The sequence below is a fragment of the Raphanus sativus genome, chromosome 4 (assembly GCF_000801105.2).
Source record: "Raphanus sativus cultivar WK10039 chromosome 4, ASM80110v3, whole genome shotgun sequence".
Lineage (NCBI taxonomy): Eukaryota > Viridiplantae > Streptophyta > Magnoliopsida > Brassicales > Brassicaceae > Raphanus > Raphanus sativus.
Genome location: NC_079514.1, coordinates 44,056,933 through 44,084,113, shown reverse-complemented (window position 1 = coordinate 44,084,113; position 27,181 = coordinate 44,056,933). Strand labels below are relative to the sequence as shown.

Sequence of the window (27,181 nt, the reverse complement as noted above, 5' to 3'; positions counted from 1 at the left end):
AATGGATGGTGTACGATGGTGTACGATGGTGCAAAGGTTTACAATATCGACGTCCCGCAGAGTAATGTTTTACTCGTATAAAACTATTGGTCTGACTCCTAGTTTCTTCCTAAATATCTCAGTTACAACTTGAGAGGTTGGTTTGTTTATAGCATTAAATACATGCTTAAGGGGAACTAAGCTGCTTCAGCTAAGTGAGGCTGAACGTATATATCATTATCTGATTATCTATGAGTAACATAAAATATATGTCTTCCAATTACTCATTTTGTTGGCCTCAATAGCAAGCGTAAGCGTTACTCTAAAAACATATTTTTTTAGATTCGTCAACTCATCACACGCATATACATCATTAGTTGTTTTTTGGGTCGATATATTTTTTTTTTAAGTTTTGGGTCGATATTTAAAACGTAGAACATTTGAAACGTTGATGCGTCTATTAAACTTGGCGTTGTTTTCATTTCTTTCACCATCAAAGATGTTTAAATAGTTTATAGATAACAAATTTTAAATTCGTATTTCACTTATGGTTGAAGATTAAAACATGGCCGAGTAAACCATAAGTTATTTTTTGGAAAAGAAAAACAAAATTATAATTGAGCTTCAGTAAGATTTATTTGGCAGTAGTGGACCTCGTGAACTCTCCATCCCTCTGTTTGCTACGGTAAGTGATTCTTGTGATGATAATGGCTGGCGTCTTCGAGGCGCAAAATCTCCTGCTGCAGAAACCTTGCAGATTCACCTTACCAATATTCATCTACCTTCTCTCAGCCAGTTGATGGAGACGCCTTGACAAGTTACTCTACTTCTCGTACTCGGGAGGCATTAAGAAACAGAGATGTAACGGTTCCATGGGCTGAGTCTATCTGGTTTAAGTCAGCAACACCGCGACACGCATTCCTCATGTGGATAGCTCAATACGACAGAATGCCAACCCGCGCTCGTCTTCTTAGTTGGGGCCTTGGAAACTCAGCAAACTGCTGTCTCTGTGATTCTGCCATAGAGTCGAGAGACCACCTTCTCCTTCGCTGCGAAGTTAGCAAGCAGATATGGACACTGATTCTTCGAAGACTTGGTTATAACCATTCGGGATTTCACACTTGGACAGCTTTATTTGAATGGTTATCTCTAAAAGACTCTCATGCTCCTCTGGTTCTTAAGAGACTCGTCTCCCATGCGACTATCTATTGCATATGGGCTGAAAGAAACAAACGACTTCATGATGGTACCTCATCAACTCCCTCAACGATTTGCAAGCTTATTGATCGCAACATCAGAGACACTATCTTGGGGGAAACAGCACAAGAAGAACTTCAAGGACCCTTATGCTATCATGGTTAAGGAACCTCTAGAAAGTTTAAATTCTTCTTCTTTCAATGGACTTCACCTTGTTTTTATTCTTTTTGCCAAGGTGAACTCCATTTTGTTTAAAGTTTTTTGTAAAGTTTACAAACCCTTCTCATATTTAATCTGAAATTCACATTTTGGCAAAAAAAAAAAAGATGCTAAGTAGACATGTGTAAACCAACATGGCTCTGTAATTAATTATATAACATACTATTAATAGCTGAAGATGCAAACATGGTCCAAGAAACATAATACTGAGAATATTTGGAAAAAAAACACTGCAAGGAAACTAAAGAGAAATAGTACATGTCGATAGAGTAGTTAAATTTTTTTTGTAAAAGCGTATTTGAGTTATGGTAGAAGTTTAAAACCTGGTCGAGCAAACCATATGTTTATTTTTTTAGAAAAGAAAAACAACATTATAATCAAGCTCCAGAGAAATAGTATACAAATGAAAGCAACGTCTCTTTAGAAGTATAGATTACGTATTATTAATAGCTTAAGATGCAAACATGGTTCAACGAATAAAATTCTGAGAATATCTAGGAAAAAACATTGCAATGAAACTAAAGAGAAATAGAACCTGGTCTTCCCCTGGATTGATCCCCTCATAGTTGTGCAGTGCAGCTTTTGTTTTCCACCGGATGGGGGTGTCTGGTTTGAGGGGATTCCATCAATCTCTTACTCTGCTCATCACCACTTAACCTTTGTCCATTAGAGCTTTTGCAGGAGACACATGTACCACCAGGAATATCATCTCCAAGGTAGTTGTTCCCTCCCTGTTCATTGCAATCTAAACATGTTATCTTTCATGTTAATATAAAAGAGCAGAACCTATGAGAAAAATAAGCATTACGTGAATTGCAAACGTTACTGCAGCTGGACGCCGATGGCGATCAAAGATGTGGGACACTGATATGATCCAGTCACGTGGCTTGTACCTGCAAAATAAAGAGAAGAGGAAGCAGTTACACTCAAGAGATTTAGTATTAAAAGAGAGGAAATTAATAGGAGAGAGCAGTTGGTTAGTTGGAGTCTTTTGGCTTGGGCTTGCTTCTCTTGGAGAGCAAGATAGCTTTCTCAAGAATTTCTTGGATAAATGGTGGGATCTCCGTAGTCCTCTTCTAGCTTGGCGTACTGAGTTATAAGGTCCTGTCAGCATCTGATGAAACCTGAAAGAATTATAAGAGAGGTTAGATAAAGCACAAATTGATAGACTACACAAAACAACATTTTAACCAGAAAGAATGCGTAGAAAAGGATGCTTTGAGCAGCAGGTGAGCCATTCACAGCTCCACGACCAACAATTTGATAGTGATTATTGTTTTTGTTTCCTTTAAAACGAAAGTACAACAGTTGAACATCAAGAGCATCTTGCAATGAAAAGACAGCTCACCTTGATTTAGTAGTCTACCGCAGTGTCGCATATTTTGACAAATAAAAGAGACCCAACTTTTGTTGAAAAAGAAACTTCTTGCCTCTGAAAACTGGCTGCGATAAGAAAACCCAAAATAGACTCAGTTATACTCGATCTAGAAGACAAACACACTACTATACCTGATATATCTCAGGACATGAAGTTCTACCACATACCTCAGAGGGTTTTCCTAAAGAGTACACATTCAGATAGAGACTCAATACGAAGGAAACTTCATGCTCTGCAAAGAAAAGAAAAAAAAAACGCATTCAAATCAACAAAGCTCACAGGATTATTCTCAGCGAAAGTGGCTTAGATGTTAACCTGGAGATATTTCAAGTAAAGATGGCTACAGAAATTCACCACCATGGCTTTCAACAATGCCCTGAAGCAAAAAAAATAAAATAAATTAAATTTTACCAATTTATTAGGAATAATGACCTCAATTTCACTTACTAAACGCTCAAAATTTAGAATTTTTTTAGAGAAACTGCCTTTGATTTCCCTGTTAGAACGATTGCTTTCGGATTCTTCAGGTGCTCTTGAGACTTGAGAGTCAGGATCACACGATTCAGTAGAAACCCTCTGCCCAAACTTTCTACCAATCTTTGAAATCCTAAACGTGACACCCATGAATCCTCTTCTCACAGATCAAGCTCAACGCTTCTGGGTACTGTCACAAACATGTTGGGAGACCCGAAACTGAAGAAACCTAGGAGAAATTTCGGTAATAGAGTATGGAATTGATACCTTTGTGAGCTCGTTCCGGAGAATATTAGAGAACAATTGAGCTACGATTGGATTGGAGAGAACAGAACAAAGCAACAAAAGGTGAAGAGGTTTATAAGAAATAGATAGAGAGGGAAGTGAAACGAAAGACATTAAAGATGGGAGAGGAGGTTTGATTATTAGTAGTGATGAAGATCGCGAGAAGGGAAACGGAGAAGATGAAGTGAATGAGAAACGAATCGACCGACGGCTCTGGGATTATGGTTTCTGAGATTGGGTTCAACATAACCGTGAAATTGTTTTGTCTCAAGCAAAGGTGACGTGGCTAATTCAGGTTCTCCTATTGGCTGATTTAATTTAATGACGTGGACAGCTTCTCCATGGCTTATATTTGCCTTTTAGTACAACTAGTGGTTTTCCGGCGCTACGCGCCGGGTTCGTATGTTTTATTCTTATATGAATTTATAATTTATTTTATGGTTTTAGTAAAAAAAATATGTAAAATATGAAGATGAATATATGTTAAAAGAGAATGATAATTTTTTATCTATTTTTAGCGATAACAGTGTATTACTTTGTTTTGAAGTTGGTTAGGTCAATATGAAATAACATAAATAGTTGTGATTGATCGAGTCAATAAAAGTATAATAAAAAGATAATAGTCATAACAAAGTAAAATCAGTTGAAATTTAAACATAAAATAAAGCTGAGTTCTAGAAGGAAAAAATGCAAATACTTGTGTTTGTTTCTGTGATTATCTTGTTTGAAGAAAAAATATTTTTCCTCTTCAAAATTGCCTCTCCACAATATTAATATACCACTTTGATAGTTCCCATATGCGGATTGGTGAAGATGGTTAAGTCCTTTGATAGATTTGTGATGAAAGAAGTAATGATTTAACACTTCAATGTAATGAGTCTCTGGATTGTCATTATCCAAACATTGACTCATTAACTTAATGTGTTGATTCTTCAATCTGATGGTTCCGCTGCAAAATATCATAAGCTTAGGTTTTTGAAATAAACGACAGAGTTTGTGTCTGAAAAGTTTCCGTCATGCTTTCGTCTGAGTTATAATTGTTGGCAACATTTAACATGATAATTTGATTATTTTAATCATGTGGAAAAGTTTATTAATGAGCTTTCACTATTTGTTTGCTTTTATTTTGTATTTCACTGTTTGTTTGTTTTTATTTTGCTTAGTTTCCATCCAAATTTGACCTTATAAACTTTACCGATCTTGAACTCTCTTTTTCATAATATTTTTTGTCGTATGAAATTTTCTTATTTATTTTGTTGATGAAATTTGAAGAACAATATTATAAACATATTTTTTTCTTTTTTTTGTAATTTTCTATGTATTTTTGAAATTTATATATTTTAGATTATCTAATCTACAACTAACTAATTTGCTATTTTCTAAATATTTTTTACCAAGTTGAAGTTAATTAAGTTTTTTCACTAAATATTTATTATTTTACTTGTTATATCTAGGAATATAATTAGTTTTTTGTGACAAAAAAAATCTAATTAGTTTTGAGTTTCCAACAGATACTTCTTTTGTCATGTATCTGAGTTAGAAACTTGTGGGGTCAACAGCAAAATATTGCCTGAACTCATGGCCTTTTGGAAGCACACTTAGAGCTAGTCATGGACCATGTTCAAGCCATGAATCAGAGCTTTCGTATTGCATAGCAAAATTGTGTACTTAAGTTGGTGCTTTCTCAAGTAAGCAAAGAAAAGTCATATCTTTATCAAAATTGTGTACTTTAAATTGGTGCTTTCCCAAATAAAAAAAAGGAAAGTCATATAGTTTTTACACCGAGAGCACAAATCATTATATTGTTGCACAGCTTATTAAGCTATTAGATGCAATCCTAAGTTGCTCTTCTGTGGTTTTCATCATATGTCTACAGTCAAGATCGGAGGACTGCAAAGAAAATCAAAGAGGTAAAAACACAATCAGAAACATGGATTTGCAATATATAACGATAAGAGAATAGGAAAAAGAACAAATGGCCACCTGCAGTGTGATAACGTTGTGCAGAACCAATTCAATCTCTGACTTGGATGGTGATAATATCTTCCTTGACTTTGATGTCCTTGTGCATCAGCAAGATCACAGAGACAATGCATTGTACCAAATTCAATGAGTTTTGACTGCTCTCCAAGTCTTGTTGGCCTGATGGTTCCAGCATTACTGTTTTCACCAATCACCAATCACAGTCCTTTCAGAACATGTTATGTGAGTTTGAAGCTCCGATCATACAGGAAAAGCAAGATACTAAACAGTAGAAACATGTTTACATGTAATGGTAAAAAAGGCTTGTCCTAGCTTCTGGTGTTTCTGATAAGAAAAAAGGGGTCAAATCCCAAAAGATTAAAACATAAAACATTTAAGGACACCACAAGCAAAAGGGAAGTAAGTTCTCACATTGACTATATCGATCAAATATCCTGGTAAGAATTCACTTGTTACGTTGGTTTCAGAAAGTCTTGTAGGTCTTTGAGTCCAACTTGCAGATCATCCTGAGTATGCCACAATCAATCATTGTCCAAAGCAAGCTTCAAAATCTGCACCAACCAACCATTAAAGTATTTACCATGCTAATTTAGCTATACGATTGTCTTTAGATATAGGCGTAAACGCAAAACTTACTATTTGTTTGATACAAACTTTCTCTATAAGCTAGAGAAAAAGAAAGCTATCACCGATTCCTAACAAACATGAGCACACAAGGTTTGTAAGTGCTTTAAATGTGTCTCCCGCCATTCATTACTCTCAATCACTGAAACTGAAATAAACATAAAGCCATAATAATAAGATAAATCTATCATAAAGCTTGAACAAAAAAAATCTATCATAAAGCATTGATCACCGAAAACTTGTGGATTCCAGGCAAGAACTTAATCGGATAACTCTAAAACATTCAATCAAGGTGATAAAGAAGAATTTTCTTTTCTAATCTCACAGTGTCTAAGCAGCGGTTAGCTTGTAAATTAGCAAGCAAGATGGAGGAACTCGCCATTGTTGGAGATGGTGATTAACAGAGATTGTTCTTTCTGATTTGCGGGAGTTACTCTGTTTATCGCTGGGAGCATACACATTTATAGGTGGAGCATCCGTCAGTTACTTTAGAAGCTGGTGAGATCAATTGAATGCTTCAGAGTGGAAGAAGTGGGTCGATCACGTTAAAGCCCGAATTAAAGAACATATTAATGAAAGGTCGAGGCGTTACGCCGAGTTGATCGGCGCTTTGTTTCCTGCAAAACTCGGACTCTGAGATACGGAGAAAAATAAAAGGTGAGAAGATGAAGAAACCTATAATTTTTTGGGCTTGACACAATAATTTTAAAAAGCCCAAACGCAAGTTAAATCTGTTAGAGTAAACAGAAAAACAAAAGTCTAGCCCAGCAAAAGATAAAAAAGCTACCGGACGCGCAACAAAACCAAAACGCGTGGGAAACACTGATGCCCTACCGAGTCGACACGTGTCGAAAAAAGCTCCACCCTTCCTGAGCGACGTGGACGCAAGAAAAGGCAGATATACCTACTTTATTGTATTAGATATAGATTGATTGTTGTAATTTTTGTGATTGTAGCATTTGATGATGAGCTATTGCAACTTTTGGTATTAACCATCCTCGCAATATTTGACTGTCAACCATTGCAAAACTTAGTTTCTTATATAAGGAGTTGTAGGAAATGTCAAACCAAAAAATCACAACAATCAAAAATAGATTAGAAAAGAGAAAGACATTGTTCAAATATCATTAAATATATTTGAGAAAAACATATAAACATGGAAAATTTCATTAGTTTTGAACAGATAGTCAAAATGTGTAACAAGTGTGTTTTCATTTTCAAAATTGCATAGATTCTTAAGAAATTGTCTTTTCGTTCATTTCCATTCCTAATTTTATGTACCTTAAAATTATCTAAAAGTATTATGGTGATTTTATTTATTAGGTAATTTATTTATTTTAAATTTATATATTTACAAATATATTAATAGTTATGTTTTTGAGGTCTCATATTTTTCTCTTTGGTCGGTTAAAGCTATATTTTTAGTTAAGTACAAAATAATTGATGTAAACAACTTTTTATCATGGATTTGATTGTTATCAAGTGGTAATCAAAATAAAAAAATATATATTGATTTTTGTATATTTTGAAAGAACTGACTCTTAGAGCATCCCCATTAGTGAACCCCCTCTTGGGGTTCATAGACATTTTTTAATAATTTTATGATGGGACCATAAATAGTGATGAACTTCTATCAATTGTATTCCCCCATTAGTAAACCTGAAATTGGGGTTCATAACTTTCATATAGAAGACTGTAGTCCTAACGCAAGATCTCAAGTCAAAAACAGTGCCCACTTAACTTCTGTTACATATATTAAGGATCTGAAGTTTATAGAACTTTGTGAAATCTATGAGCATTGTTAACGAAAGTAACTTAAATGTCCACCTACGTAGCCAAACTATTTGTAAAGCCAATAACGACATTAAAAAAAAAGGTTGCAAAGAGGTTGTATTAGACACAAAGTGTCCCACATCGGAAGTTGGAACTAATATTCACTAGTATATAAGATAGATGGGTCAATCCACTTATCACCAATTGGTTTTAAGTGTGAAGCCCATCTAGCTTAACATGGTATCAGAGCCCACGATCTACAAAGTCCAACCCGATCCACATCGATCCGTGCCCAAAGCTGGCCCATCGATCTTTGCCCATAAATTCCGAGATTGACGCTCAAAGAGCCATCATCTCGAGGGGGCGTATTAGACACAAAGTGTCCCACATCGGAAGTTGGAACTAATATTCACTAGTATATAAGATAGATGGGTCAATCCACTTATCACCAATTGGTTTTAAGTGTGAAGCCCATCTAGCTTAACAGGTTGAAGCCGTGAAGGAAACACTAAGAAGAATCAAACGTTTTTGCTCTGTCCGAGTAAGCTACAAACACAAACACATATTCCTAAGCGTATAAGCATTAGTTGAAAAGGCCAGTTTGAGAAACCAAGTCTATTTATCTCCCTAAGCTAAACTTATACAATAATTGTGACGCTTAGGAGGGGGAAACGAATATGTGTATTTGGTGTCTCCAAGAAAACAGAATCTAAAAAAAAAGCAAGAACATGAATTATTTAGATGATGATGATGACCTCAAGGGGAGAAGCATTGAACCGGGCAGCTAGAATGTAAGTAGAGCTTTGAGATATCCCACATCGTTTCAATGATTCTATAATCTAGTTTGGAGCAATAAACGAACAATATTAGAAAAGTTGTTTGTATATATCTATTCTTATTACAATTCACCAAACCAGAGATGCCAGATTAGTGCCGAGATACTTTTCTCATTCTCTCAAGACACAACTAACTGTTCTCCAGTCCTAACTCACAACAGCTATAAATCAATAATCTAGACCACCGAACTAGACCCCCACTGGAGACAAGTGCTTTCTGAGCAGGTTTTATAGTTAAAATATAGATTAAACTAAACAGAGATTCTCATAAATATCTGTACGGAAGCAAGGAAGAGAGAGAGAGTACTTGGAGTTGGTGACATCGGAGAAGAGATAAACAGAGAGAGTGTTTTCGCGGTCGAGATGGAACACCTTCATTCCCTTTGGTCGGCGGCGAAAAAAGTAAAGAGTCGATTTAGGGTTTTACTCCGCCGGAGTTTGTTGGAGACACCAGAGATCCGGCAAGTCAGTGGGAGGGGGAAACGAGTTTGCAGTGACTTACAGATCGGAGATGACGAAGGAGAGACTGGCGAGAGGGTGAGGTGCTTTTGGAGGAGAAGGTGACTGAGAACACGACGCGTGGCTTGAACTCCCTTCTTCAGGTTCATGCCGAAGGATCGGTTCACCAAATTAAATGCATTTTTTTTTATTAATTTGGCCCTAAGAATTCGGGCCCATGAACCTCTTAGATCCGCTAATGCGGATGCTCTTACAGTTAGAGACAAAAACATTGATGCCAAAATGATTATTACAATATATACCAATCTAAAAGTGAAAATAAAATATTTATATAAATATGAAAGAAAATAAATATCTGCGCAGTTGTGCATGTCAATGTCAAGATTTAGTTATTATTAAAAACATGATTCGCACAAACTATAACACAAATTACTTGAAAACGTACATTTGATCGTAGATCAGCTTTATACAGCGCTAATGAAAAAGAAGTGGGACTGAAACTCCATTTTAAGAATGCAAACTTTGTAAGACAGCGTTCTCTTAGTTTTTATGTTTGTAATCCTCACTTGGTAGAGACGATCTGTTCCATTACAAAACCATTCTATCTGATATGATTTAATCCTAGTCCAAAATTAAATGAAGCCTATAAAATATAGTAATTTTCTGATCTTAATCAATCGATCTATTTATAGAAGAATATTATGCGAGTGAAGAAGCAATGTACTATACTACAACTTGGAGTCAAAACATGGGAACGAAGAAAATGAGTTCGTTCTTTCCCATTTCATATAGTTTCTATGTGTTCAGTTTTGGTTCCAAAGTTGTATACAAATGATTAACAAGGCGTGCCGATCCTGCATTTCAGGGCACCAGAGCTATAGGTAAGCATGCCTACAAGGGAAGATGATTTAGCAGCCAAACTAGAGGCTCTAGCGTAGCTTGAAGAAGCTCCAGCTCCAGATGAAGTGAAGTAAGCACCATTGAGCAATAGGTCTCCTTGTGATCTCCAGTTCCACTGGTTCCATTCTCCTTTCCCTGCACCTACTCTCTTTGTCACCTGCTCAAAAAAAAAAATTATTATTATGTCTGGTTTTAGAGATTAAAAACTGATCTAAACGGGGATTTATCAAAATACCTCCTTAGCAAAACGGTTTCCTGGGGCTAGGAATCGATTTCCTTGACTGTTTATGGTAGGGTTTGCACTTCCACCGATTGCATACATTTCCCAGTGAGTGTAATCGTTGTTTACCACATGGAAGTATCCATGCCTGCACCTGAAATAACACCAATGCTTCCAAAAGTTTATAAGAATTTGAATATGAATTAACCAGTAGGAGGAAACCAAAGATTCACCTGGGCATTCTCTGTATAAGACCCTCCCCAAAATGATTATATGCAATCGTCACTTGCATCATTTTGTCTCTGGTGTAGGAATCGGTATGCCCCAACAAAATAGCCTGCATTATCATTGTTTGTCAGCTTTTGAATGTACATCGAAATAAAAGTAGAGCAACTTTCTTCATCTTCATTTATAGGATTCTTTGCACCTTGAAAACATCATACTAATTAATCAAAGGAAAAAGCGAGTTGTGTATGAAAAGTAATAATAAGTTCTGTGTTAAAAAAATCTGGTAGTTATGTTGTAAACATTCCTAGAGAGACCAAATTACCAGCATATGTCCTAAGATTTCAATTAATCCGATAACTTAGTAACGTAAGCCACAAGAGTCAAAAGAAATGACCTAACCTCGTTGTGGTGAGTAAGATAGTTATTCGAAATGGTTATAGCAGTAGATCCCATAATCGCATCGATCAAACCATCAGCACAATTCGACAGAGAATTATGATCGATCCAGATATGGCTCGACCCAAAAATCGAGATACCATCACCATCAGCCATCGTTCTCCAACCATAATGTGTCTCCGAGCTTCTAACCATGGCATTACCAGTACGCTTACAATCATGAATGTTAATCCCGTGAATGATGATGTTCGTCACGTACTGAATCGTAATACATGCTCCACCAGCGATGTGCACGTTCACGCCACGACCATCGATCGTTTTGAAGCTATTCATGATGAGCTCTTGACTTAGAGTGATGACCATGTCGCGCTTGAAGACGATCCATAGTGGTCGGTCTTGTATCACAGCGTACCGGAGCGTACCGGGTTTAGGTTTCACCGGATCGTGATCGGAGGGATCAGTAACAACGTAGAAACGTCCGTCTCTGCCTCCGACGGCGTTATGTCCAAATCCGATGGCGCAATTTGCTAGACGCTTTCTCTGGCGATGCCATTTTTTATCGCAACGCCAACAATCGTCGATTGGGTTTCCGGTTGAGCAGGAGAAGTAACCTAACCTCCTACGTTCTGTACTGTTTCGTATCTTCCTGCAGGTTTTGTCATGAAAATTTAGTTAAATTAAAAGAGAATGAAAGTTACGGATTTTATCAAATCGAGCCATGATTTTCTCTTTGCGATCTTGCACAGATGTTTATTGTACAATTTTGAGATGGGTAACGGAATACGAGAACCTATAACCCCAAGGCCACGGACAACTCTCGTTTTTTTGGTAACATATTTGTATCATTGTTGCAAAAAAACAAAACATATTTGTACTATTTGTTCAGCTATCTATTCTATTAAATAGTTTCTTTCATGTGTGAGATTTTTAGTTGGACAATTTTATAGAAAATTTATTAAATGTATTTCCTTAATACTAATAATATATAATCTTTTTAACTACTTTAATATTTTTGAGAAACTAAATGCTTTAATCATAATATCTTTTGATATCTTTTAATTTTAAAAATACATACATATATATATATATATATATATAACAAATCTGTTGAAAAGATTATAACAAGATCTTAATTGTCAAAAATTGAACATAGGTACTTTCACTAATTTCGTACTTAGTAATGAAAATTTATCATACACTAAATATAAGTCCGTTGCGTTGCAACGAATTTTATTTAATGTTTTAATTTCATAAAAAAACATAAAACAATAAACTATTTATTATAGTTTTATAAATTTTTATGCATTTGTTATGTGAGATTTATTTTATAGTTAAAAAACAGTTGTTACACATAAGTTTAAGTTAATATTTTATAATCATGGTCCATAGATGAATTGCTATCAAATTTGTACTAAGATTACAGAAAAAAATCTATACACTTTGTTATAAAAAAGAAAAAAATTAAAAGTCAAATAGCGTCAATCGAGTCAATGACATCATCGTACACTTTCTTATGTAATAATTAAAAACTTTATTGAATAAGTTTTTAAAATTTTATTATGTAGGATTTGTTTTAAATGGAACACATTCTATTTTATAAATCTCCTTTTTATTTACAATTTAAAAATAAAAAAATATTCTTAAATACTCTTTTACCTTTTTGTTTAGGATGTACAAAAGGAAAATTACTGTTATGTAACCTTTTACAATTTATATTCTCTTTAGAATTTCAAAAAAAAAGCTATCAAATAATTATTTTAGTTACTAATAAATAATTTAAAAATTACTATTTTTACAATTTGTATCAATACAAAATTTTACACTTCTTTTATTAACTATATAATTTTTAGTATCATGTTCATCATCAACATTCTCTCTTAAAATTTTATCAAATAATGTTTTAAAATTCTCAATTGGTTATCACTTAAAAATAGGGCAAAAATCTCTTTTGTTTAGGATTTTTAGAAAGGAAAACAACTATCAGATATTCTTTTACAGTTTTTAGGGTTTTAGAAAAAGAAATTAATATTACATAATCTTTTACAATTCTATTTTGTCTAGGATTAAAAGTTGCCATTTTCAAGATTAGGCTTTTTCAATATCAGTAATATTTTTACAATGAATATCAGTAAAATTAACATAACAGTCTTTGACTTTTTTAATATTTCTTTACAGTTGTTTTTTATTTCTTTCATATTTATCTTTACTTTTTATTTACTTTTACTTTTTAAAAAATTGTTTTTATATGTAAATATTTTTTTGGGTTATGAACTTCTTAATTAGGATATGAATACATGAAAATTAGCATTAAAAAGTCTTTTACATTTTTCTTTTTTATATACTCCCTCCGTTTCATATTATATGTCGTTCTAACCTTATGCACACAGATTAAGATTGCATTTAATTTTACATATTTCCAAAATAAAAACACTATTACCAATACACCTAACATATATCAACCAATAGAAAAATGGAAAATATAATATTGTCAATAAATTTTGCATTGAAAACCGAAAACGACACTTATTTTGAAACAAAAAAATTCCTCTAGAACGACATATAATTTGAAACGGAGGGAGTAATAAATTTCTTTTTGGTTTATGACCTTTTTAACTAAGATTTAAATAAAATAAAATTAGCATTAATCAGCCTTTTACATTTTTTTGGTTTAATAAAATCATTTTTAAATGACAATTTATTTTTTGGTTATGACCTTTTAAATTAGGATTTGAATAAAAGAAACTTAGTATTATTAAACAGTCTTTTAAATATTTCTGGTTTAATCTTTAAAAAGACAAGATTGATTTTATTTATTTATATGTATTTTAACACATGTCACAATCTTAAAGTTATAATTGCCATGTGTCGCAATCGTGTTAATTAGTAACTTTGAAAAACTAAGCTTTATATAATAAGATTAACATATATATATATATATATATATTCTTATAAAATGGATAAAATATGATAGAATTATATTCTTTTCATTTTATAAAATATAACTGAACTATCATATTTTATCCATTTTATAAGAATATCTATAATTTTAAATTATACCATATAATGAACTAAATATGATAAAATTATTTTAAATTGATAAGTTAATATATTTTATTTTCATAAATATAAAACTCTATAATACATGTATGAAAAATATTTATCTTAAACTTTTATATAGACTAATTTATTATATAAAATGAATAAACAAAATAAAATTGCCAAAGAAATTATATCTCTCTGAATTATGGGTTAGAATTATAATGAACAAAATACAAAATAATTTTTAAATATGTTATTTCATGCATAAAAAATGGTTTAAAAATCAAAATCAAATTAATGGGACAAATTAAATACTTATTAAGAATCAACATGTACATATTTGGTCGTTTAATATATTTTCAGAAGGAAAAAAAATCAACATGTACATATGTGATGATTTTAAATAATTAATTAATTAATAGCATGAGAAAACTATAAATATATTTGAAATAATTATATAAACATTTAAATATATGAGTAACCATAAAAATATATACCAATTATGTAAAAATATATATAAATAAACGTGAAAATAAATATGTACGGTTGTCGGATCAAGTTTCGATTTATTACTCGTTCATGAGACCGATCACATGGTTTCTAATTCACTACTATAGACAGTGTAAAAAGTCAAGCTAGGGGAGACACGAATAGAAGTAAGCAATATTGTACTGTATTTAACTTGACGTACTGGTGAGGTAGGGCCATGTGGGTAATTAAATGTCCTCTAGCATAAGGAATTATATATTTCATGGGATACGATCCCATTCAGAAATTGGTCATTTGTCTATATAATTCCGTGACTAAAAACCTGTGACTGAAAACCTTTAACTGGTTTTTCAGTTATCACTCCCAAATGCAGTTTTTATTGTTAATAACGATTGACAATATTTCAAAATAATTATATAAACTGTTACAAATAAATTTAAACTGTTTCGAACCTCTTAAAATTAAAAGATGGTTCTAGTTATCGTTTACGGTTGCGGATGGATACAAAATATAAAATTATTTTTTAAATATTTTAAAATTTTAAATTAAAAACTAAAATTAAAATATTATAAATTAAAATATATATACATTTTATATATTAATTTAAATTCACAAAGAGTATCATAATTTGTTTTATAAAAACTTTAAAATAGCTATTTTTTAGAATTTTTTAAAAATAATATACATAAATATAAAGTTATACACATATATAAAATGAAACAAAATATTCTTTTAAAAGCTTAAACATAAATTTTCAAAAATATTATTTTTTGTCAAAAAAGTTATTAAAATTATAACTTTCAATTATTAAAAAATAAATAAATAAATAAACATAATACTATTATTAATCATATTATATTAATAATTATTATATTTTTCACAATATTCTGTTTTAATATTTATAATGTTATAATATGTTTATATTGATAATTTATTATTAAATTGTTGTAACATCTTATAATCAACCAATCACAAATATCCCGTAAACGTAACAATTTTTGAACGTTTTTAACGTGTTAAAGTGATATATTGCTTCATATATAGAATAAAAACTATATTTTGTCAAAATTATCGTGAACAATAATGTTCCTCTTCCACTCACCCTAAAATAGTTTAAACCCCTTGATCCTCACTTTTACAAAAATAAAAGATAATAGAAAAACACCGATCCTCATTACTATTTTCTAATTTACGTTAAAATAATATAATGTTGTGTACTAACTCTATTAAAATAAGACATTATATATATTAATTACACATATGCAATGTATGCAAACATTAATACAGGGGGCGTCGGTGGATCTTAGGAGGGAATAGAGAGCTATACATGGGAATCACGGTGTGTGGCTTTATTCAATAAAATTGCTGTTCTTCTGTCAGAAGGGTTTCACATGTTTATTTAATTTTTCCTCAATATACAGAAATTTTAAAATAGTATCTCCTATTATGAAATTATGAATTATTTTTCTCTTTTTGGCTTACACATATGTTTCAAAGGAAATTGTGCCTCACTAAAATGAGGAATTGTTTCATGGTAAGGAATTTTTCATATGTTATATACCTAAACACACTACACTAGAAAATTTAACTAACTAGTAGTCAAAGGAAACTGAATATTTTTCTTTTCTTTTGGCCTACACATAAGTTCAAGTTAAAGTATCACCTCGTTTGACTATCTGAGACGTTACTAATACGAAATATATCGAAAAAGGTGTTTTCTTCTCCACTTTTTATGTGTGTATATATATATTATACTGACTACTGAGAGAGAGACTCACATATCGACCATGGCTGCTATTTCTTCTGGGTCTTTAACGGCGTGTTCATGCCATTCACTGAGAAGAAAACAGAGCATGCAAAGTGACTTCTTTAATATAATAGATCCAATCTGAACGGCGGAGTTAAATCTACGCCAAAAAATGAAGTGAGAACTCACTAATCCGCCATTGATGTATTTCTTGAGTTCGGATCAGGTTTCAACTCCTTTCTTACTTGAACTCTACATTGTAATTAATAATACAAGACAAAACATAAAATAAGAATTTCTATCGGAGTGATAGACACAAAATCCAAGATCACATCGCAATTTAAGAATCTCTAACTTACGCATTTACATGGAGAAAGAGTGTAAGAATTATGATCAGAGTTGGTGAGACTGAAGACAATGTTCTAGCGACCGCCATTGTTGGATATTGCTGAAGCTTTTTCTCTCCTCGGTGAAACGGGAGAGAGAAATATATCTTGAATGAAAGAGATCAGAGAGGTGATGAGAGTATTTATATATAAATAGGTTGCAAAGAAGCTGTGTGAGTCTGTTAATTATATTATATTTTGACGCGTCGTTAAGAATTGTTTTGATGGTGACGCGTTCTTTTTAACGGCGTCTTCTACCTCCAGCCTAGAGATATGGCCAACCCGCATCCAGGTAACCCAATTCATAACGGGTTCAACTTTTATATGGCCCGTGTGGGTTGATCTACTGCGGATTGCGGTTTGTATATATGTCCAAGTCCATCCCGTATAAGCGAAGCAGTTTTGCGGGCCAATCCACCGGTCGCACCATTCATATAATATTTAAAATGTGTTATCTTACTTTTATGTTATTAATAATGAGTATAATTTATAAAAAAATGAGTATAATTTATAAAAATGAATCATCGAGTTTTTCTTCAGTAAATGATGTACATAAAATTGAAAAATGTTCAGTTTATAGAAAAAACAATAAAGGAAATCATAGAAAAACAAGAGACCATAAACAAATATATTTTACAGAATTCATATCATCTAAGTTATTTATATATAATATGTTCATTTTTAATTACTATCAAACACTTGTGTATAAGAGTTAACAAATTTGAAGAAAACAAATATATAATAAACAGAAATACAAAAGGAACGATTATCTATAAAAGGAAAAATTATCTATAAACCTACTCTATCAGTTAATACAAAACAAATGAAGACTAAAGTGTTGAGATAGTTGATTACAAAATTCATTTTGTTGCGTTTTTGCTATACATAATAAAGTATTTATAAAAATACATGGATTTCAAATTACTTATAATCTTTATATTTCATTAAAACTCTACATTTTAGAAAAGTTAAGGATGCAACCTGCATCCTAATATCCCAATTCGCTGTAGATTTAATTTTATTTTGATTTGTGCGGGTCGATCCGCTGCGGGTTGCGGTTTGTATATATATGTCCAGACCTGCTCCGCTATTAGGTTACTTGGACATAACGTGCAGGTTGCGGTCCATTTTTACATGTCTACTCCCACCACTAAAGCATTGATTGTTTGACTTTACTTTTTTCCTTTTGAAATTTTTTTTTACTAGATTTGTCATTTTAGACAAAGTTTACACTTATAACAAGTAGCAAATTTACATAAATTGAACTAAACAGAAGAACCTACTATGAAAATTAACTAAGGATAGAACAAGAGAGATCTAGAGAGAGAGAGCTTAGGACTAGACACCACCGGAGCAATGCTAGATCAAAGACAAATGAATGAGCAGAGTGAAGAACCAGTTGCCTCGAACTACCAGGAGAGAAATGTGCCCTTTAACCGTGATTTACACGGCTCATGCAGCTTCTGATCGACCCACAAACTACAACTTTCACAGAGAATCACATCTCAGACTCGCTCGCTCACCCAAAGATGCAGCAGCACGAAGAGGGATCTTCAACTGGCAATGCCGTTGTATGGAGAAAGACGACTAAAGATTGCTGCCTCCATTCAACCAACACTTTACCATGTACATCCGTTTAATCAAACGCACAATAAGTGCATTCAAACATGAAGAGAGCACCCTTTCCGGAGAAGCACCACCAAGTGAACAAGAAAGCCAAAAGCTCTATAGAAGTTTACCCTTCACCACATACCCAAAGAATTTTCACTTAAATCCAAACTGCAGCAAGGCTCACAGGGAGAAAGAGATGGCGACAGGAAGGCCACACAACACCAAGCACAAACCAACCTTGAAGAGCACACACCAACCTTGAAGAGCAGTCGACACCAGCACGAGCCGAGGAGACCCAAATAAGCATATGGATGGAACAAAACCACACACACATACGGATGGAACAAAACCACACACCGCAGACCGCAATAAGAAAAGAAGAAACTCCACTCGCCAAGGCCAAACGCCCGCTACCACCATAGACCAGTGGTGGACCCAAAACTGTGGTGAAAGGTTGTAGATCTAAGAACCCATACACCTAAACTTTTTAGGAGTGATTCCCGAACAGCCACACCCCACACTGAAGAGGAGAAAACCCCAAGACAGGTTACTGTTGGACCCAATTTTGGACATAGGCTAAATGGGCTATATTTAAAATGGACCGTAAAAGAACAAGACCCATAGCGACGTCAACGAAGTAGAAAAGGAGATCGCCGAAGTCGAGAAGGTCGCATAAGCAGTTACAAGAATAGCGGAGTCGAGCTTATAAAAGGGAGAGGAGATCAATGCTAAGCACACGGCAAAAACCCTAGAGGGAGAGCACACCACACATTTTCACCTTTTTCACTTCGTTTTAGATCTTACTATTGATCGATCTCCTTTTTATAATCTATCTCTTTGTTATTTCTTGTACTAGGCCTCTTAATCAATAAAAGTCCATTGTCTACCGAATTCCGATTACATCGTTGTGTTCTAAGGATATCGTTACCTACACCTTTTGTCACTTCCCTAGTTTACTTACAAACACTACAAAATACTGAGTGTAGATTTTAGGTTCTACATTTTGGCGCCGACTATGGGGAAGATAAACGAAAAACATCCTTGCTAAGAACCCGATCTAGGATTTCTAAGCGCAATTATGGATCCAAATCAATCTGGAATCCCTCAACAAAGAACCGACAACGCCGATCCTAGGCCTGGGCTTAATATACTGAAGCCGAAGTCCATAGTGTAAACCGCACCGAAGTATCGGTTTTGGATCGGTAGTGGACCCAAAGAAAATACCGATTGGACTTTAAAGCCCAGAAATTTCGGCTATGGTCCGGTCCGGTTTCAAACCGAGATCAAGATAAGGTAACCGAAACATACCGAGCATTTATATATTTCTCTTACATATACATACATTCATTTATACCGATACACAGAAACTCATCGGTCTCTTCTCTTTCATGCGTGAGGCTAGCGGTGAGGCGATATTTACAAATCCTGGTTCCCAAAAAAAACCTCTTCGGTTATTGATCATCATTAAGAATCTCAAACTGGCCTCTATAAATGTCTTACCATCTCCATCTTCTTCTTCTTCACACCAGCAATCGAGAATCCAATCAGAGGTTAAAAGATAACCGTTATCTTTCTTTCTGTTTCTTCAGTTCTTCTTTGTGTTCTTATTTTTTTTAAAGTTGAATCGAATAGGTTATGTCGTTATGATTTAAATGGAATCGGTTATGATCAGAGGTTTTGATGTTAATTTTTTTTTTTGCAAGTCTAACGTTTGATGTTATTTTTTTTTGTTTTCAGATGGACTCAGCATCATCACTTGGCCAAGATCCCAGTAGTGTCGAGACAAGGAAAGAGTCAGAGAGAGCTAGTGGAGCCACAAGCAAAGTGAAGCGTATTCTCCCTCCAAGATCCGACGTTTGGCAGCACTACACAAGGAATACACAAGACCGAAACAAGTGTGTTTGCAACTACTGCAAGAACACATTTTCGTGTCTCACAACCTCAGGAACGTCCAACCTAAGGAGCCATCTTGAGAAATGTAAGAGCCATCTTGCTTGGTCGGCGGGACAAAAAGATCAGCAAGCAAACATTAATGATGAAGGGAGACTTAAGAAGGCTAAGTTGACTGAAGGTCAGTTGAGAGAAGCCACAAATCAGATGGTTGTCTTAGGACAATTGCCATTATCATTCGTTGAAAGCGTAGCATGGAAACAATTCTGTAACAAGGTTAGTAATGTCTAATGTTCTTCTAACTTATGATAATCTTCAAGTATAATGTTTAGTTGTAACTGATGTCTTCTCTTTTTATGATTGTAGGTAAATTTTGGGTACACTCCTCATTCAAGAAAAACTGCGAGAAAAGACATTAAAAAGATGTATGTGGAAAAGAAGGATGCACTCAAGAAATGGTTCTTGAGAAGCAATCAAAGAGTGTCTTTGACAACAAATATTTGGGTCTGTCAAACAACCGGTAAGCTTTATACTTTTGACATCTCTCAATTCTTTTATACATATTAGTAATATTAGAAAGCTGATCATGGGTTTTTTTATTGAACAATGTATACAGGTGCGAGCTATATGGTCATCACAGTGCACTACATTGACCATTTATGGCAGTTGAAGAAGCTGATCATTGGGTTCAAACACATCATGGATCACAAAGGTCAGACTATTGCCAATGTCTTACTAGAGTGCTTGTCTGAATGGGGAATCATAAATGTGTTCTGCATAACTGTCGATAATGCTACTGCCAATAGTTCAGCTTTGAGGAAGTTTCAGAGTAGTTTTGTCCATGGTTCAGATCAGGCTTTTGTGTTAGATGGCGAGTTTTTACACCTGAGATGTAGTGCCCATATAATTAACCTGATAGTTAATGATGGAATGGCTGAAATAGATCGTAATGTCGTTGCTATCCGCAATGCTGTCTCCTATGTTAGATCGCATCCTAACAGGTTGAGCTCTTTTGAGTTGAAAGTTGACTCTGGTAAGATCACAAGGGGGAGCCTACCGTTGGATTTCAAGACAAGGTGGAATTCTACCTACCTAATGTTGTCAACGGCTCTAAAGTTCAAGGTGGCTTTCAATAAGATGGAAGTAGAAGACAAGCTGTACAATGATCATTTTAGCGAGATGGAAAATGGAGAAAAGAGGGTAGGACCTCCTCAGCTAAGGGACTGGAATGCTATTGAGAAGCTGTGTCACTTCCTGGTCATCTTCTACAACTCGACACTGGTGGTCTCGGCCTCAACTTCACTCAACTCCCATAGGTGCTACGGTGAGATTGTAACCATTGCGACTAATCTGATAGGTCTCTCCACAAGCTCTGATTCTGAAATGAGGTCTAAAGCCACATAGATGCTGAAGAAGTTTGAGAAGTATTGGAATGGCATGAAGAATATTAACATGATGTTAATTGTCGCCACTGTCTTCGACCCCAGCAATAAGTTGGAGCTTGCAAAGCTCTGTTCGAAGAGTTGTATGGGCTGGATACAGTTGACTACAAGGAGATGTATGAGTCCTTGATGTGTCTCTTGAGGAGCTTGTTCAAAGAGTACAGCTCACGACATGGACCCGGGGTTGATCCAAGTGACCAATCATCTCAGTCTGACCAATCTACTCAGCTGAGAGACCAAAGCAGTGAAAGGATGGAGGTCGTGGATGACTTTGTGGGTTACAAGAGGATGGATGTTAGATACAAGCAGAAGCTAAACGAAATAGGGGTTAGAGAAAAGAAGGATGAGCTGGAAACATACCTTAAGGAGTCCGTGGAACAGCCTGACTTGATGGTTGGAATGGAGTATGATGTACTCTCATGGTGGAGAAAGAACTCAGTTAAGTTTCCTATCTTGTCTGAGATTGCTCGGGATGTTCTAGCTATACAAGTCTCATCAGTTGCTTCAGAGAGTGCCTTTAGTACATCTGGTCGGCTTCTAGAACCTCACAGGAACTGTTTGACGCATTATATGGTGGAGGTTTTGATGTGCACAGAGCAGTGGATGAAGCAAGACATAAAATTGGAGTCAAGAATGCTTACAAATCCTCAGATACTAGATGACCTTGAAGATATGGACAGGCTTGAAAGAGGTAAATTCTTACACACCTCATCTTCTTTACTTATAACATCAGGTTTAGTTTTATTAATTGATTTTGACTTTGTATGAAACAGAGTCTGAAGAAAAAAGAGTTCCAGTTGCAGAAGAAGAGTAAAAGACTAAGGCTTTGTGGTGTCTTAAGAAGATCATGGCTATCTTTTTAATCTCGGTTTCAAGTTATCTTTTTTTTTTTTGCAATTTGAAGACTTGTTCTTGTTTTGAATGTTGGTTTTAAGTTTAGACACAAATTTTATCTCTTGTTATGTTTAAAACTTGTGTTTCAGTTGTCTTTTGGTGTGTTTGAACTCAGTTTGTTTCAATGGAATTTTCGGATGTTTGGTTAAGTTTGGTATATTTCGGTTTGTTTGGTTATTTTTGATTGACTATGGTTGTTAAAAACCGAAACCACACCGGAACCATAGTGTTTTGGGTTGGTAGTGGATTTCGTTTCCTTCAACCGCACCGATCCGAAACCGATTGATTCCGAACCGAAACCATTCTTCATTATAGAAAATATCGATTGGTACTTGTCCTCTATGAACCGATAATCCGAACAACCGATTCAACCGAACCGAAACCGAACGGTCCACCGAAGGCCCAAGCCTAGCCGATCCAGTCGGAGCCGATCAAGGGATCAACCTACCGATCGGATCAGCTAACGTGAGCGGGATCAACGATCCGACCCAGATCCCGCAAGCTCCTTCAGCCGGAGTCCCTCCTCCCGATCGATCAGGACCCCGAGTCTGCAGTCGAACTGGAGATAGATTTCCGATAGACAGTTCGCTAACCCGAACTCAACCAATAAGACCGATTTCCCCCATAACAAGCAAGGGAGGAAGTCGCGGAGCTTCGAGGCATGGTGCGAGCTCTCCTAGACAAAGCTCAGGAGCAGGAAATCTCTCATCGAGCAATTACCACTAGGCTACAACAAACCGAAAGGGAATTCGCTGAACATCGAGCTAGCATTCAGGACAGATCCCAGACGAATCCACTGCTTCGAGCACCAAATGGCGGAGCTTTCGAGACCCTCGGTTTCTCGAGTGCTCGATCGGGACATTGTCCCGGAGATAATTCGCTTAACAACCTGTATACTAGCCCGATCCCCCAGAACCTAAGTTAAAATGGAACCGGAGAAAACCCAACACGAACCCAAGGCTCCCCGATCACACCACTTCGAACCAATGGTGTCATCGGAAGAACCAACGGAGTTCGATTCGAGACCCCGCCTTCTAACCTACGAGCTTCCAGAGTCCATCACTCAACGACGGAAGATTTCGAGCTACCTGGCACAGGTCTCGACCAGGACAGACGAAACGAAGTGCCGCCCTTTTCTCCTACCGCCATTGGAACTCTGCGAAGAGATGATGACCTGAGGACCGATGGAGGAAATGGGAACTTCCAGGAGTACATCGATAAAAACGATGCCGAGCTCAAATGACTACACGCCATCATGCACATGGCAACAAGCGCAGCCCCATATATCGACCTCGCTATTGAGGAAACCCGAAGGACCCCCTTCACAGAAAGAATCTCGGGGATGAAGCTAAGCACCATCGGGAAAATTAAATTCCCCGAGTACTCTGGAAATTCAGACCCTAAAGCTCACATCCGAGCCTTTGGACTCGCGATATCCAGAGCACATCTCAATGACGATAAAAAAGAGGCAAGGTACTGTCGTTTCTTCGCAGAGAACCTCACGGGCTCCGCCCTAGAATGGTTCGCCGGCCTAGAAGAAAATTCGATCGATAACTTCATACAACTAGTGTCGGTGTTCCTAAAGCAGTACTCAGTGTTCATAGAAACAAGAACAACCGAAGCCGATCTATGGAACCTCAAACAAGCACCCTTCGAGCCTCTAAAAGCGTACATAAATAAATTCAGAGAAATCAAAGCGAAAATTGCAAACCTAAACGACGGAGTGGCTCTCGCCGCCTTAAAGAATGGTGTGTGGTTCTCCTCTAAATTCAAAGAAGAAATGTCGGTCAGGGCTCCAGTGTCGCTAGATGACGCGCTGCATCGAGCATCGTTCTTTGCAGCGTACGAAGAGGACGTACCTAACTTGAAAGAACAATTTTTGGCAAGCAAAAATGCCGCCAGCAAAAAGACTTCGACAACTAAGGAAGCACCGACCAAAAGTCAACATTCTTACGCAATAGATAATTCCCCGAAAAACAAATTATCGACTTTCGATCTGAACAAGCATTGCAACTTCCACAAACGAAAAGGACATTCCACTGAGGAATGTCCGCTGCGTTACGCGAAAAGGAGAGAAGGGAGGAAGAAGAAAACTCTCAATAAGATGAACTCCCTTCAACTCCAAAAAGCGATAAAAAACCAAAAACGTCTTCCCACAAAAGGGCTCGCGAGGTAGAGGCTGAATCACCAAACTCGCCACTGCCCGCTCCCAAAAAGCGGGTCGACATGATCTCGCTAAGCACAAACAGGCGAGATCGATACGACGTCCAAGGTACGACAGCGACCTCGATGCAAGGAAACATAACAATCACCATACAAATCCCCAGACTCCATGAAGAATTCGAGCTTGTACCGAAAAGACAACCGATCAAGCCAAAACTAGCTGATAGAGTTACAAAACTCAGAGAGCACTTAAAGGAAATGAGGCCATACGAACTCAGAAACCGAAATAAAAACAGCATGCAGCAGCCCAGCTACAAGCTATCTGGGGGGCAAAGGCAATACCAGTCCGCATGGAGAAAGAAATGGCTCCCTCCCACTATAAACATTCAGATCATACGACGTATTGATTTTATCTACGGAGGATCAAAATTTTGCAACTCCGTCAACTCAATTAAGGCTCACCAGCGGAAAGCCGAAAGACTTCTGAGAATCCAAGAACCTCTTTCCGGTCCTGACCACGAAATTACATTCGACGAGAACGAAACCGCAGGCCTTGATCAACCACACGACGACGCCCTCGTTTTACGACTCGATGTCGGAGGATGCGAGCCGATGTCCTATTCTACGATGCCTTCAAACGAATGGGATTCACCAAAACTCTCTTTAAACAAGAACCAACCCCGCTCATCGGATTCGCAGGAGAAACAACTTACTCCCTAGGATCTATCGAGCTCGCAGTCACTGCCGAAAACGTTAGGAAGATCGTGGAGTTCATCGTAATAGACCGACCGGCACCGTTCAATGCTATCTTAGGAAGACCCTGGCTATACAGTACGAAACCAGTACCATCGACTTACCAGCAATGCCTGAAATTCCCAACTCCGAAAGGCATTGAAACTATTCGCGGAAGTCAGTGAAGCTCTCGGACATGCTACCTCGCGAGCTTCAAAGACATCAAATCACACTCTTGAGCTGAAACGGATACCCCGACAAGAACCGTACGAACACTCGTACACGATCAAAAGCCAAAGCGACCCTTAACTAAAGGGAAACAATTGAGCTACATTAAGACTTGATCCCTTCCTAAGGGTACGTAGGCAGCTCGCGACAGGGTTCAGTCACCTCCCAACATTAAAAACCAGAAGGGAGCACCCCGCGGCAACACAAGCGACCTATCCAAGTTAAGGACCCCATTACGCAGACTTTCTTTTAACAAGAATTTGATTGTAATAAATTAACAGTCAGAATTTATCAAAAAGCAATCTTTCCGAGATCTACATTATTCAAAACACAAGTTTTACCACCATACAATTCTCCTGCTCACTAATCGACTAGGTGTAAGCTCGAGGCCCTGATCAAGTCTCAGAGCACATTTCAGTCCCGCTGGAAAATGCGGCATATTGGTTTTAGTAAAAACCTTACTCTGCGCCGACAAGGCATCGACGGAGTATCAACTCTCTTCAATCAAAAGTTCAAAAGAAAAACCAGAACTCTATCCTTCGAAAGAAAATACGAAGCATTCAAACTCATTCAGTTTATTAAATTCAATAACAGAAACAAATAAATAAATAAAAAACATGGAAAACAATCGATAAAGAGCAGCTTCCTACAAACTACTCTCCGACGTCGAACTCTCCATCTCCAAAGCACCCGTCCATGTGCTTCGTCTCATCACCATCAAAGGCCCCTTTGGCGAAGTCATCTCCCGAGCCATGAGGAAGATCCAGCTCTTCGGTCATCACAGACACATCAAACTCTCCGAGCTCGACCCCCTTCTCTCCCGATCGCTCCGCGTCACCCGAAGCCAATAGATTCTTGCCCATTATCTCCTTCAGAAGGTCTATCCTCACGACAACCTCCCCAAGCTGGAGCTCGTCAACGACCTTAGACCGCTCGCCTTCCCATTTCTCCTTCAAAGACTTCAGAGTGTTCTGATAATCATCAGCCAAGCCTTTCTTGGCCTCGCGAATCGAACTTCAGAGAACATCGGCATGCTTCGAGGCGTCCGACTCTAGCTGCGATTCGAGCAAAGAAACTCGTTCGAGAGTCGACTTCCTCTCGTTTTTCGCAATCCTAAGACGGGCTTCAAGCAAAGCAATTCGGTTCTCCGATTCTTCCGCAACAGACAAACTATCGGAATTGGCACGATCACGCTCCTGCAATAGTTTCAGGTTTGACTTAAGCTCCCTCACGACTCTCTTAACTTTGAGGAGCTCGTCAGATCGCGAAACATCTTGCAGGCGCCGTTCCAAGGTCGCGGCGAACTCGTTGTTAGCCTCCAGAGTAAGTTCGAACAAGTCGTTCGAAAAGTTAAGCGAACCAACCTTGGCGTGAGCCACCGCTATCTTGACATAAGCTTCACGCTCGGTCATGTTCCGAAGAGAAGGAAGCGGGAAACCAGCAGGCTTAAAGTCCCTCACTAGATGAGCCACACTATCCGGATCCTCCGTAATCGGACAATCCTTGGAGTGAGTAAATTGCCAATGAAACGGCTTCGCGACTACATCACCAAGAGAACTTGGGCGATGGTCAGAACCATTTGTCTTCGCTTTCTTGGAGTGACGTTCGC

The 27,181-nt window shown here is 36.5% G+C and overlaps 2 protein-coding genes and 2 long non-coding RNA genes across 8 annotated transcripts; 1 reads left to right on the top strand and 3 right to left on the bottom strand.

Moving 5' to 3' along the window:
* Positions 1 to 433: 433 nt before the first annotated feature.
* On the bottom strand, positions 434 to 3,773 carry LOC108823047 (uncharacterized). Of its 5 annotated transcripts, none has more exons than XR_008945185.1 (8): positions 3,515 to 3,773; positions 3,221 to 3,437; positions 3,089 to 3,149; positions 2,941 to 3,005; positions 2,744 to 2,838; positions 2,204 to 2,519; positions 1,931 to 2,126; positions 434 to 1,470 (listed from the first exon to the last, which is right to left on the bottom strand). It is a non-coding gene; the product is annotated as an uncharacterized LOC108823047 (long non-coding RNA). The 5 variants fall into 5 exon arrangements; XR_008945186.1 differs by having other exon boundaries at positions 3,221 to 3,430; XR_008945184.1 differs by having other exon boundaries at positions 434 to 1,198; positions 3,221 to 3,772.
* A 1,448-nt stretch (positions 3,774 to 5,221) lies between these two features.
* On the bottom strand, positions 5,222 to 6,797 carry LOC130512017 (uncharacterized). The gene is made up of 6 exons (XR_008945539.1): positions 6,465 to 6,797; positions 6,152 to 6,287; positions 5,927 to 6,066; positions 5,800 to 5,839; positions 5,516 to 5,692; positions 5,222 to 5,422 (listed from the first exon to the last, which is right to left on the bottom strand). It is a non-coding gene; the product is annotated as an uncharacterized LOC130512017 (long non-coding RNA).
* A 3,177-nt stretch (positions 6,798 to 9,974) lies between these two features.
* LOC108852983 (putative pectate lyase 14) lies at positions 9,975 to 17,012 on the bottom strand. The gene is made up of 7 exons (XM_018626451.2): positions 16,586 to 17,012; positions 16,416 to 16,478; positions 16,258 to 16,314; positions 10,955 to 11,597; positions 10,561 to 10,664; positions 10,343 to 10,481; positions 9,975 to 10,264 (listed from the first exon to the last, which is right to left on the bottom strand). The coding sequence occupies exons 1-7, from the start codon at positions 16,660 to 16,662 to the stop codon at positions 10,043 to 10,045; spliced, it is 1,305 nt and encodes a 434-aa protein (XP_018481953.1). The 5' UTR covers positions 16,663 to 17,012; the 3' UTR covers positions 9,975 to 10,042.
* A 6,698-nt stretch (positions 17,013 to 23,710) lies between these two features.
* Positions 23,711 to 24,625, top strand: LOC108851115 (uncharacterized). The gene has a single exon (XM_018624534.1). The coding sequence runs from the start codon at positions 23,711 to 23,713 to the stop codon at positions 24,623 to 24,625; it is 915 nt and encodes a 304-aa protein (XP_018480036.1).
* Positions 24,626 to 27,181: the final 2,556 nt, after the last annotated feature.